Genomic DNA, 13,185 nt, shown 5'->3' on the forward strand with positions numbered 1-13,185 from the left:
GACGTTAGGCGAACATGTCACTGCGGCACCGTGCTTCTGATTGGTTGCGTACGGTGACGTCACGTCGGGCCCTGTAGTGACGCCCTTTATCCTGAAGGTGGTGCTCATCCGCACTCTTACCACCAAGGATAGTAGGCGTCAAGAGATGACCGTGGGCGTTCAAATGGGTGTTTGTTGGGACCTCTGGTAGGTGGATCACAGCAACAAGTTGGTGCAAAGTTCTAGTTGTTTTTATTCATTACTGGGATATAGGCCAGTATTTATCACCCATCCCTAATTGTGTAAAGGGCAATTAGGAGTCAACCATATTACAGTACAGTTGGAGAGATAATGGGAACTGCAGATGCTGGAGAATCCAAGATAATAAAATGTGAGGCTGGATGAACACAGCAGGCCCAGCAGCATCGGTGCTGCTTGGCCTGCTGTGTTCATCCAGCCTCACATTTTATTATCACAGTACAGTTGGAGTCGTATTTAGGCCAGACGTTTCCTTTCCTAAAGGACGTTTTATGACCCAGATAACTATTTTATAATTTTATATCAGTGCATAAGCAAAAGGAACTTCTATGGGTCTTTTGACTTTTGGAGCCTTCTCTTTCATTCAGTACGATCTTGACAGGCTTTCTGTTGCGACTTTAACCTTCCACGTTGTCCTTTATATTATTTAATTCTCTTGGTCCTTTGACCTCTATTTTTAATACGCTGAATGTTTGAGTTTTCATAGACATCTGGGATAGAGAATTCTGAAAATTCACAAACTGTTGAGGAAGGGATTTTCTCCTTATCTCTACTAAATAGCTATCTCCAAATTCTGAATCTGTAATTCTATGTTCTGGATTTTCCAGCCAAAGACAGATTTTTCTCCTGCATCAAACCTCTAAAAATATTAAATGTTTAAATTCAATCTGTTCTCATTCTTCTAAAGTTTACTAAATCTAGTCTACTTAATGCTTACTTCACTAAACAATTTGCTCACTTAAGGAACCAGTCTGTTGAACTTAACTTGCCGTGGGGCAAGTATGGTTATTCCCTTCGTGCTGTATCATCCTTTTTTTAAAGAAATATATTTTGGAATTACATATTTAAAATATCCACAGTTCTGTGGGGTTCTGACTTGCTGTTATAATGACTTAAACTATAGTGCAGTGACCAGAGCATTGCACAGTCCACCAAAGTCCTGTACAGCTCCAAGATAACCTCCCAACTCTTATGATGTATGCTACAACTGTCCGTGTCAAACTACTTGAGAATAACCCAGCCTCTCCTCCTGGATTCTCTCTCTGATTCCTCTTTCTTTAAAGTGAAGACAGATGTGAAGTACTCATTTGACACACTTTTTTATAATGTCCTCTGGCTCCAGGCATGGATTGCTCTCTTGGTCGTTAATGTGCCTTATTCCTCTTCCTCTTCATATACTTATAGAATATTGAGTCAAAAGGTCATGGGACCAGGTAGGAAAGTGGAGTTGACACCAAAGTGAAATCAGCCCTGATCACGAACTTTGACGAATGCTTTGCTGAAGTCCATGTAGGCAATGTCTGCCACTCTGTCTTCGTCAATCTTCTTTGTCACCTCTTCAGAAAAACTCAGTCAAGTTAGTGAAACACAATTTCTGATGCCCAAAGTCATGTTGACTATCCCTAATCGGTCCTTGTCTTTCCAAATTCTTGTAAATCCTGTTTCTCAGAATTCCCTCCAAACTAATGCTCATTGGTCTATAGTTCCCTGACTTTTCCTTTACAGCCTTTCTTAAATACTGAGAGCATATTAGCCACATTAGTCTTCCTCCCCCTCACTCGTGGCCATCGATTATACAACTTTCTCAACAGTCTCTTCTTTAGGTTCCTCCCAAAGGAAAGACCTGATCAGGTCCCAGGGATTTATTTAGCTGTATGCATTATAAGACCTCCAACACCAAGTCTTTTGTAATCCGAATTAAGGGACTTGTGTTAGTCTTTGCTGATCTTTTTCTATTCACATATTTCTAGAAGCTCTTACAGTTTTTAATTTATGCTGCAACACTCTACTTTCCCACTTTCATCAAATTTTTTTGGTCCTGTTTTGCTAAATTTTAAACTGCTCCCAACCCTCAGGCTTGCTGGTTTTCCAAGCAACATTATATGCTTTCTCTTTGATCAAATAGCGTTCCTGTTTATTTTGTAAGCCTTGGTTAAGACACCGCTCTTGTTTTATTTTCGCACCAGATAGGGATGAAAAATTTCTTGAAAATCATGCATACGTTTCTTAAATATTAACCATTGCCTCTTCAATGTCAACCCTTTTAGTAAGGTTCCCAAATCCATTATTATTTACTTGTGCTTCATAGTTTGGCTTATTTCAATTCAGGACCCTAGTTTCGGATTTGACTTCTTCACTTTACATGTTAATGAATAATTGCATTATTTTATGGCCACTCTTACATAATAGATCCCATACAACATGCTTGCACAATAAGTGAAGGAAGTAACAAAACAAGGGAGTACTCAATGAAAGGCAGGACACGAGGAAGCTCAGAGGACAGAGTAGGGTGCTTATTCGTAGATCCCTGAAGGTGCAGGACAGGTTAATAAAGGAGTTAAGAAGGTATATGGGACACTTGCCTTAACTAGTCATGGTAGAGATTATAAAAGCAGAGGTAATGTTGGAGCGAAACAGGACTTTGGTTAAAACAGAGCTGGAGTACTGTGCAGTTCTAGTTGCTGCATGAGAGGAGGGAAGGAGAGGGTGCAGAGGAGATTCACCAGAATTTTGCTTAGGACAGGGCAGTTAAGCTATGAGGAGAGGCTGGATAAGCTGTGGTTGTTTGGAGCAGAGAGGGCTGAGATAGGACCTGATTTGGGTGTATAAGATTGTGAGGAGCATGGACAGGGTAGATAGAAAGCAGCTTAGTTGAAGGGTCACTAACAAAGAGGCATAATTTTAAGGTGAAAGACAATTGGTATAGTGGGGATTTAAGGAAAATATTTTTCATCCAGAGGTTGGTGTGAGTCTGGAAGGCACTGCCTGGGAGGTTAGTTAGAACATAGAACATAGAACAGTACAGCACAGAACAGGCCCTTCAGCCCACGATGTTGTGCCGACCATTGATCCTTATGTATGCACCCTCAAATTTCTGTGTCCATTTGCATGTCCAGCAGTCTCTTAAATGACCCCAATGACCTTGCTTCCACAACTGCTGCTGGCAACGCATTCCATGCTCTCACAACTCTCCGTGTAAAGAACCCGCCTCTGACATCCCCTCTATACTTTCCTCCAACCAGCTTAAAACTATGACCCCTCGTGTTAGCCATTTCTGCCCTGGGAAACAGTCTCTGGCTATCAACTCTATCCATGCCTCTCATTATCTTGTATACCTCAATTAGGTCCCCTCTCCTCCTCCTTTTCTCCAATGAAAAAAGTCCAAGCTCAGTCAACCTCTCTTCATAAGATAAGCCCTCCAGTCCAGGCAGCATCCTGGTAAACCTCCTCTGAACCCTCTCCAAAGCATCCACATCTTTCCGATAATAGGGCGACCAGAACTGGACGCAGTATTCCAAGTGCGGTCTAACCAAAGTTTTATAGAGCTGCAACAAGATCTCACTACTCTTAAACTCAATCCCCCTGTTAATGAAAGCCAAAACACCATATGCTTTCTTAACAACCCTGTCCACTTGGGTGGCCATTTTAAGGGATCTATGTATCTGCACACCAAGATCCCTCTGTTCCTCCACACTGCCAAAAATCCTATCCTTAATCCTGTACTCAGCTTTCAAATTCGACCTTCCAAAATGCATCACCTCGCATTTATCCAGGTTGAACTCCATCTGCCACCTCTCAGCCCATCTCTGCATCCTGTCAATGTCCCGCTGCAGCCTACAACAGCCCTCTATACTGTCAACAACACCTCCAACCTTTGTGTCGTCTGCAAACTTGCTGACCCATCCTTCAATCCCCTCATCCAAGTCATTAATAATAGTAATTAATAGTTGATGCAGGAATCCTCACAATCTTTAAGAAATACTGAGATGAGCACTCAAAATGTCAAAACACTCAAGGCAACAAAGTGCTGGAAAGTGGAACTGCTGTAGCTTTACAGTAGTGTTTTCTTGGTTCAGACTCAATGGGCTAAAGGGCTTTAGCTGAAATGTAGCAAATTATTACCCAGTCTCAGATAAATATAAAGAACTGTAGATGCTGGAAATGTGAAACAAAAACCAATCTCTGTACAGATCCTACTCGATCTGTATGTTTTTTCAAATTTATTCATTCATGGGAGTGGATATTGCTGGCTGGCCATTATGTTATTGCCTGCCCCTAGCTGCCCTTGAGAAGGTGGTGGTGAGCTACCAAATTGAGCCACTACAGTCCACCTGCTGAGGGTTCACTCAGATTGTCATTTGGGATGGAATTCCGGCATTTTGATCCAGTAGCAATGGAAGAATGGTGAAACATTTCTAAGTCCGGATGGTGAGCACCTTTTGTGGGGTGCTTGCTGTTGGTGGTGTTTCCCACGCATCTGTTGCTCTTGTCCTTCTCGCTGGAAGTGGTTGTGGGTTAGAAGATGCTGTCTGAGTATCTTTTACTGAATTCCTACAGTGCATCTTGCACATGTTGTTGCTGCTGAGTGTTGGTGGTAGAGGCAGTGGGTGTTTGTGCATGTAGTCCCAATCAAGTAGGCTGCTTTGTCCTGGATGGTGTCAGGCTTCTGGAGTGTGGCTGGAGCTGTACCCATCTAGGCAACTGGGGGAATATTCCATGACAGTCCTGTCTTGAACCTCGTAGGTGATGGTCAGGCTTTGGAAATTCAGGAGGTGAGTTACTCACTGCAGTATCTCTAGTCTCAGACCTGCTCTTGCAGCTGCTGTGTTGATGTGGCGAGTCCAGTTGAGTTTCTGATTATTGGTAACCCGAAGGATGTTGATAGTGGGGGATTCAGTGATTGTTATACCATTGAATATCAAGGGGTGGTGGTTAGATTCATTTCTAATTGTTGATGGTCATTGCCTGGCATTTTTGTGGCGTGAATGTTGCTTGCCACTTGTCAGTCCAATCATGGATATTATCCAGGTCTTGTTGCATTATGTCATGGACTGCCTCAGTATCTGAGGAGTTGCAAATGGTCATGAATATTGTGCAATCATTAGTTAATATACTCACTTCTTAATCTTATGATGGAGGGAAGGTTCTTGATGAAGCAGTTGAAGATAGCTGGGCTAGGATATTACCCTGAAGAACTCCTACAGAGATGTCCTGGACCTGAGATGATGTGGAAGTGCCGATGTTGGACTGGAGTGGACAAAGTCAAAAGTCACATGATTGACCTGCAACAACCACAACCATCTTCCTATGTGACAAAGCGTGGAGCTGGATGAACACAGCAGGCCAAGCAGCATCTGAAGAGCTAAGATGCTGCTCGGCCTGCTGTGTTCATCCATCTCCACGCTTTGTTATTTCGGATTCTCCAGCATCTGCAGTTCCCATTATCTCTGACCATCTTCCTATGTGCCAGGTATGTCTCCAGACAGAGGAGAGAATGGCTCCTGATATCCACTGATTCCATTTTTGCCAGGGCTCCTTGATGGTATGCTTGGTTTACGTTAAGGTCTGTGACTCCTGCCTCACCTCTGGAATTCAGTTCTTTTGTTCATCTTTAGAACAAGGCTGTAATGAGGGCAGGGCTGACCAGTCCCAGCAAAACCTGTTGGACCTGCTGTGTTTCTCCACCACTGTTTTTCTATCCAGTCTATGAAAGCCTGTGCCCTGGTTTGTTCATTATGTGTTTGACTTTTTTAAAAAAACAAGTATACACTCCAGGAAATCCTCCTCCACAGTATTATTGCTAGTTTGGCTCATTCAATCTATGTGAAGTACCCATGATTGCAGTTTTACTCTCTCTGCATGTATCTTTTAATGTCTTGCTTAATGCTTTCCATTACAGCTCCGGTACCCTTTGAGGACCTATATAGAACATATAGTTTTGTTTACCCCTCTGTTTCTTATGACCACCCGAACATATTCCACATCATGATTTTACAAGCCGGTATCCTTACTTCATCATTGCATTGACTTTCTCCTTTACAAACAATGCTAGTCAACTCCATTGCCTCCGTGTCTGTCCCTGCCAAATACTGAATACCCCCTGGATGTTCATCCTTGGTCATCCTAGGGAGGGGCAGTAGGGGTGTGGAAAGGGGTGGGTAAAGGAAAAGGAGGGGGTGGGCATGTGGAAATAGGTTGGGGTGGGTTTGTAGGAAGGGGAGGGGTTGGGGCATGGAAAAGGGAGGGGTGGCGGCATGGGAATTGGAGGGCATAGGAAAAGGGAGGGGGTGGGGATGTGGAGAAGGGAATGCATGGGAAAAGGGAGGGCATGGGTAAATGGAGGGGTGGGGGCGTGGAAAGGGGAGGGCGTGTGTAAAGGCAGGGCATGGGAAAAGGGAGGGGGAGTGGGAAGGAGGTGAGGTTTGGGAGGCCGGAGGATAATGATATTTGGGACAGCGAGTAGAGCAGCCAGTGCCTTTAGCTGGTTGTGAGCTGCCAGGCGGGGACTGCGTTTCGAGTTGCGCGATTTCGCCGCTCGGGCTGTGACTCCGCGCAGCCGCCGTTGGGAAGCAGTTCGTCCGCGGGCAGAGCGCGCGGCGTCCGGAGGAAAATCGTAGGGAGTGAGGTAACCGGGAAAAACTGGGAACACGGGAAATAATACCAGGAAAACCGGAAATAGGGACATCAGGCAAACTGGGAATGGGGGGAGACATGGTGGAAAAGTTGGGAAGGAGTGGGTGGCGGAGGCTATCGCTGGGAAGAGAAGGGATCTCACCGGGAAAAAATGGGAGTAATGGGGCTGTCACCGGCGGGGGGGGGGGGGCGGGGGAAACATAGGGTGATATCACGGGGAAAAGAGGAGAATGTTTCCAGGGAAGCTGGAAATAGAGGGCGTTAACACAGGGGTAACCGTGCATAGAAGGGGGATATCATTGGGAAAACTCGAGAGGAGATTAACACTGAAAAGCAGGAATGGAGGGGATGTACACCTGGAACATGATGTGTACTAGGTAAATAAGGAAAAGACTAGGAATTGACCAGGGGACCAAGACCTGGAAAACCTGAGGGTGGGCAATCCGGTAGTGAGAGATCGGGAATAATAGATGCAGCTTGGCCTGCTGTGTGCATCCAGCTCCACACTTTTGTTTTCTCGGAAATAATAGGAATCTCGACAAGACGGTCAAAATATGGATTGGGGAACCGGGAAGTCTTAGAATGTCAAAGATGAGTTAATTTTGGGGTGAGGGAATGGAATGTGGGGAGTGAAACTTGGTGGGGGTTGACACAACAGAGGAGACACCTGGGGTATTAGTGAGGAGATTGGGAGCAGGTAGTGTGAGGGGCAATGGGGGACAGTGTGAGCAGGAAAAACGAGGGAGTAGTGACAGGGCCAAAGATTGTTCAGGGAAAGGAGAAGCTATGTTCGGAGTGCCCATTATGAAGACTTTGAGTGTGGTGGTATGGTGACCTGGGGAAGTTGAGTGGGATGGATGAAGTTTGACTGTTGGGTTAAAATACCAACAGTCATTTCTTTCTAATGAATGAGCAGCCTTATGGTCCAGTTGGACTAAGGTGACTTTTATGCTAAAACATAAGACCATAAGACATAGGAGTGGAAGTAAGGCCATTTGGTCCATCAAGTCCACTCTGCCATTTAAATCATGGCTGTTGGGTATTTCACCTCCACTTCCCTGCACACTCCCTGTAGCCCTTGATTCCTTCTGAGATCAAGAATTTGTCGATCTCTGCCTTGAAGGCATCCAATGTCCCAGCCTTCACTGCACGTAATTTTTCAGTTGACAAAAACTGGAATTAATTGCTTGATTTTTTGATTTGTCATGTATTGTATTGAGATGTAGATTATATTTGAAAATCAGTACAGTGGGCTTTCTTGGTATCTTTTTACAGTGCTAAAATTAATGAAATGGACATTATGAAGATTTAGTTGTGAAAATACCAGGCATAGAGGCAAGGAGGGTACAGCCTTTCAAAAATAATTCATAATCTTTAACCATGTTCACAAGTCTACCGGGTACTGTTTAGTTATGTCTTGGAAGTGATTTGATGTGTGCTGTTGTCCAGTGTGGAAAATCTAGTAGTGAGCTGTTGGGACTAGTACTATATTGTAGACACAAGACAATTATTTTGCATCAAAGATCATAAATGTTATGTGTTTGTTTTGTCACAGATATGAATTTGATCTCTGTGAGAAAAGCTCAAGAACTAATTTCTTGCTTAGAAAGCCAAGTTAAGGGCATCACTGCACTCTGAATTTAGATTTAATTTGATCTTATCTAGGAATTTTTTCCGCTCCACTTGTCTATGCTGGCAGATTCTGATTCTGCCTTTCAGCTAGATTCACTGGATATTAGAAAAGACTTCAGTGCTCTTTGAATGTTTGATAGCGGGAACTAGAATCCTTTGCTTGTTATAGCAGCTAAGAGTGTAATTGCTCAGTATCAAAGCTGCAAGGTTGTCTATCCCAGAATGGCAGGCCATTGACACAATGGAGTTAATCTTTTGGCAAGAGGTGAGAAAGTTCATTGGCCAGCATTAGTTGTCTAAATTAAGTGCACTAAAAGACTGAATATTTGCTTAGTCGATGCATGTTTTTACTGTGGTAACTCATTTATTGTGGGCACTGTCTTGGATAATTGTGATAAACTGTGGACCTCATATTGATTAGTTTTAGTTGAATAGTAACTTTATGGTGTTTTTAAATTAAGATTAGGTCAGCATTGGATCTGATTGTTTTAAAACAATAAAAATACAAAGTTTTCAATGGATCACTCAGCCTTTTATAATAGTTCCCTATGAATAAACAGTGTAATAGACAGTAATGTGGATGAGCATTCATTTTGAAGAAAGCACAAAATGGAAATGTCAACATTATATTTTTACAGTTGTTTGTCTTGCTGCACAGCTTCTGCATTTTTATATTTATTCTGTTAAAAAATCACCCACCCACTTTTTGAGTCCTCAGGGCATCCCAGTCAATTACTTCTGAAATGTTATTGCCATATAAAAATAGACAAGAATGGCATTCCATTTCCCCACCACCAGATCTGATGAGCAGAAAAAGTAGATGACCAGGCTTGTTTCCAGAAGAACTTTTATATCACTTTTGTGACATCTCCACCAGGCATTGATTTAATAGCACCTTGATAAAATGAGACATTCTATCTTTGCTGTATTGATGTACCCCATTTAGATTGTTTTCAAGTCTCTCCGGTGCAGCTTGAACCTGCAAGTTTCTGACCTAAGCAAAAAAAGTTACGACTGAATTAAAATTGCTCGTAGCCTGGTTAGAAAAGTGTTTCATTATTTTCATCAAGGGAGTTAATTGGATATGAGATTTATGTAATTTTAGTATCCAGTGCCAAGATTAAATCTAGAATGAATGTTACTGATATGTGTACATTACTATATTTGTTGATCCAATTATATTACCTCAGTTGATATACTCCAAGACAATGCATGTGCTGATTTGGAATTCCTACTAAAGGATTCAGTTTATGTTAAAAATGCATTTAAAATTATTTTTTGAACTGAATCCTGATGATGTTTCCTCAAATATGAAATTTCAGTTTTAATCTGTTCAGACTTCTGAATGTTTCATAAGTAATTTTTAAAAAAAAAGGACTGCGTGAGATGAAGATGACTTAGTCTGAGTGGTCTGTTGAGTTAACCAGGCAATGCCAAGCAGATCTAATAGCACACGTGCAGAGAAACAAAGTTAAGGTTTTGAGTCAAGTCGTCACCAGTGTCGGCAATCACTCACTAACTATTATTGTATGCCTAGAAAATTCTGTTACTTGCTGTGAGTTCTGTGGGTCCTTTTGTGGTTGATGAGCTCAAACCTGGAACCGTATCTCTGACCACGCATTTAGCAGGTCTTTCTGAGAAGTGGAATTGATCGCTGGCATTCCTTTCTCCAGTTCCCTGTCCGTACTTGCTCCAGCTGAAAGATGATCCGAAAGCATTGTGTCCCTTTTAGACAGGAAATTGCTCCAAGTCATCGGTTCTTTTCTGAATGAGGCCTCCCACATATTGACATCTATGTTGCTTTGCTTGAGAGAAGTCTTCAGGGAGTCTTTGAAATGCTTGCTTTATCCTTATACTTATGTGTACTTTCTTTGAGCAGTGCAAAGAAGATTTTCTTTGGCAATTAGAACTCAGGCATTCAAAGCAAGTGGCTGGCCCCACAGAGTTGGTTTTGGATGATCCTGATCTAAAGGACACTGATATTACTCTGTCTGTTCTCACGGCTGATGTGGAAAATCTATTTCGAACGGCATCCATGCTTTGAGATGGCAAAAGGATGACTGTCATATACCCAAGGATCATGGTATCAGCCAGTGAAGACTCTCATCCTTAGGATTCTGAAGATGGTGCTCACAAATTAGATGCAGTGTTGAATCTCTTAATCAATGTCAACCTGTGATGAGAAATAGCTTCTCCATTGATTTTTAGTGGAGGGGTGGCCTAGAACAGGTTGGCAAAGGATGTGATTCTTCTTCAGGTTGAGGCTGAGACTGGTTCTTCGGTATGCTTCTGTGAATGTTAAGCAAGTTGAGGTAATATTGGCATCTATGTACTGAAGTGCAACAATCGAGGTTGGTGTTGTTTTCTGATCTTTCACCAGAGTCAGTATTCTAGTGCACGAATAATTTAAACACACAGACCTTTCCAATATTCTTGTTTGGCGATCCTCATATTATAAGGGCCAAGGTCTATGCATTCTGTGCAGAAACATGAGTTGCTGCGTAGCCTTCAGGGATCATTGCTGTAGACTCAGTGTCTCCAAAAGAAATAATCGCCAGGATTATTGACTATTTTCAACATTTTCAGTTATAATGCTCATTGAGCAAATTTCTGTGGACTCCCTTGGATCCTGTTTTTCCAGCTGTATTGTTTTCAAAATCAAAAGCTCCACATGAGGCAACACTATAATGTCTGTGACCTAGTCTTCTTGGAGACACTGAGACTACAGCATTTACTTTCCCCTGTATAACACTGAAATATTATCCCACCACCTTTGTGTAAATTGGCCCTTAATTTATCATTTGTGCATGGCCAGGTCAGTAAAGCCTTTAAATGGTTCATACATTGAAACAAATCACTGGTTAAGAGAATTGGTTTCAATTCTTAAATGTGGGAAATTGGATCCATATAGTTGCTTATGTGGATTCCCTTGTAAAGGACTCTGTGAGCATCTTGTAATTCTGTCAGTAATGTGCTGACCTTAATTTGCGGGGATAAATTAAGGAAAGCCTGTGTAGACGTGCTCAATTTGTGACCTCTGGACAAAGTTGATTCTTACTGTCGTTGAGGAAAAGAAAGGGCAAGTTGTGAAGAAGGGTGCCGAGAAAGCAATGAAGAGCAACAAGATGAGGAGCACGCCCAGGAAAAAAGTTATGCCATTTATTTTTATAAAGTGGTGAGGCAGGTTTCCCTTGACACCAGCACCTCCTCCAAAGCCATGAGTTCATGAAGTTGTTTGCCAATGATATTTTTGAGTGTATTATGGGGGAATGTTCCTTCTTGACTTATTGCAACAAACACAGCACAATCAGCTCCAGAACACGTATGTCTGCCCTTGCCTGGTGAGCTGGCCAAGCACATCATGTCAGAGGGGCTAGGTGGTGACCAAGTACACCAGCTCCAAGTGAAATACCACATTGTCCTGGAAAAATTGGAACAACAGCATGCCACTCAGTTCTTATAGCCTTTTCTATTATTCATTTAGATCGTGGCTTTTACTCCATATACCCATCTTGTTACCGTAACTTGTAATACTGTTACTGAACAAATCTCTTAGTCATCTAAATATTTCAAATGTTTACTTCGCCTCAGAAACTTTTCCAGATTTCTGCTACCCTGTGGTGATTTGTTTTCTGATATCACTTATGACTGGCTTAGCTCGAAATTTAAGATCAAACTCTTGCTTTGGTTTCCCCCACCATGTTGAGGAAATACTGTGCTCTATCTACACTATCAAATCTTTAACTAAAATCAATGAATTTAGATAATTCCTTAATTGTATATACTTTAGGGACTTCAGGCCTGGTTTATGCAATTATAATTTTAACTTCAGAATTCTGGTGAAATTGCATTGTAGCCCCTTCAAGGCCTGTGGTATGGTGTCCAGGACCGAACACCAAATTCTGGACATGCTGTGTCCATAATTTGATATGATTAAATAATCTCCACATCATCGTATTCCACCCATTGATATGAATTTTGTTTTGAATTGGTCTTTTAGCTTTGGATTGTTTCATAATGTAGATCCCTAAAGTATGCCAGTTTTCTACAATTCTTTAATTTCTCATTATTTAGAAACTATTCTGACAATTCTTGGGTTCAAAATGAATAACTTCACACTTGCCTAGAGTAAACTTCATCAGTGACTATTTTTTGCACTCATTAAATCTTCAGTTTTTCTTTTGCAACTTTCTAGTCCCATTAACACGATCTACATTGTCAACGAAATTCCAGTGGTGTCTTTGATATGTAGCTGTCTATCTAGTCTGTCATTTATAAATTTGTGAAAAGTTGATGTTAGTGTGGATTCTTTTGGGGCAGGGGTTGCGTGTATGGCACCACTTGTCATGTCCTTTTATTCTGCCTTGTGCACTGTTGTTTTTTTGTTCTCTCTGTAGATCCTGATTTGAGTGTCTTCTGGAAATCTGTATACATAACATCTACAGGCTCTTTGACACATTGAAAGTAATTCATAGTCACCTCTAAAATGTAGTTACTTTTTGTAATGTAGGCAGTACAGCAGCCAATCTGTGTGCAGTAATTCCCATAAACAGGAATAATATTGATCAGATAATTGTTTATTAGTAGTGTAGCTGGGGAGTAAATACTGGTCAAGGTAGCATAGATAATTTTTCTGCTCTTCTTTGAAATAAAACTCTGATATTTTTCCATCCAGGTGGTCAGACAGGGCTTGACAGTGTTTGTGGCTAACACCACAGCTAGGTGGAGCAACATGCCGCATGTGTAGAATTGCAATGAAGTTTTGAAATTCTCGAGAGGTTAAACACATGCAACATGGCTGCTGAGCATGCATAGACATGTCCATTGACATTAACTGTGACAGACAGGCCTCGGGCAGTATCTGTGCATGTGACATTGCCATCGTCCTGTTCCCCAGTGGAC

At 42.0% G+C, this 13,185-nt stretch overlaps 1 protein-coding gene across 7 annotated transcripts in view; it reads left to right on the forward strand.

The window, feature by feature from the left end:
* Positions 1 to 100: 100 nt before the first annotated feature.
* Positions 101 to 13,185, forward strand: part of fam118b (family with sequence similarity 118 member B) — a 46,918-nt gene continuing 33,833 nt past the window's right edge. For 2 of the 7 annotated variants that reach the window (XM_059638962.1, XM_059638963.1), the window contains exon 1: positions 6,486 to 6,643. Coding sequence is in view for 1 of the 7 variants with exons in the window: in XM_048562101.1 (XP_048418058.1) it covers positions 146 to 186 (41 nt within the window). In the remaining 6 variants the exon portion in view is untranslated. Of the gene's footprint in view, positions 187 to 6,485; positions 6,644 to 13,185 lie in introns of those variants that run through there. The other 5 variants (XM_048562096.2, XM_048562095.2, XM_048562097.1 and 2 more) reach the window with 4 other exon arrangements.

Source organism: Stegostoma tigrinum, chromosome 32, assembly GCF_030684315.1.
Source record: "Stegostoma tigrinum isolate sSteTig4 chromosome 32, sSteTig4.hap1, whole genome shotgun sequence".
Classification (NCBI taxonomy): Eukaryota; Metazoa; Chordata; class Chondrichthyes; order Orectolobiformes; family Stegostomatidae; genus Stegostoma; species Stegostoma tigrinum.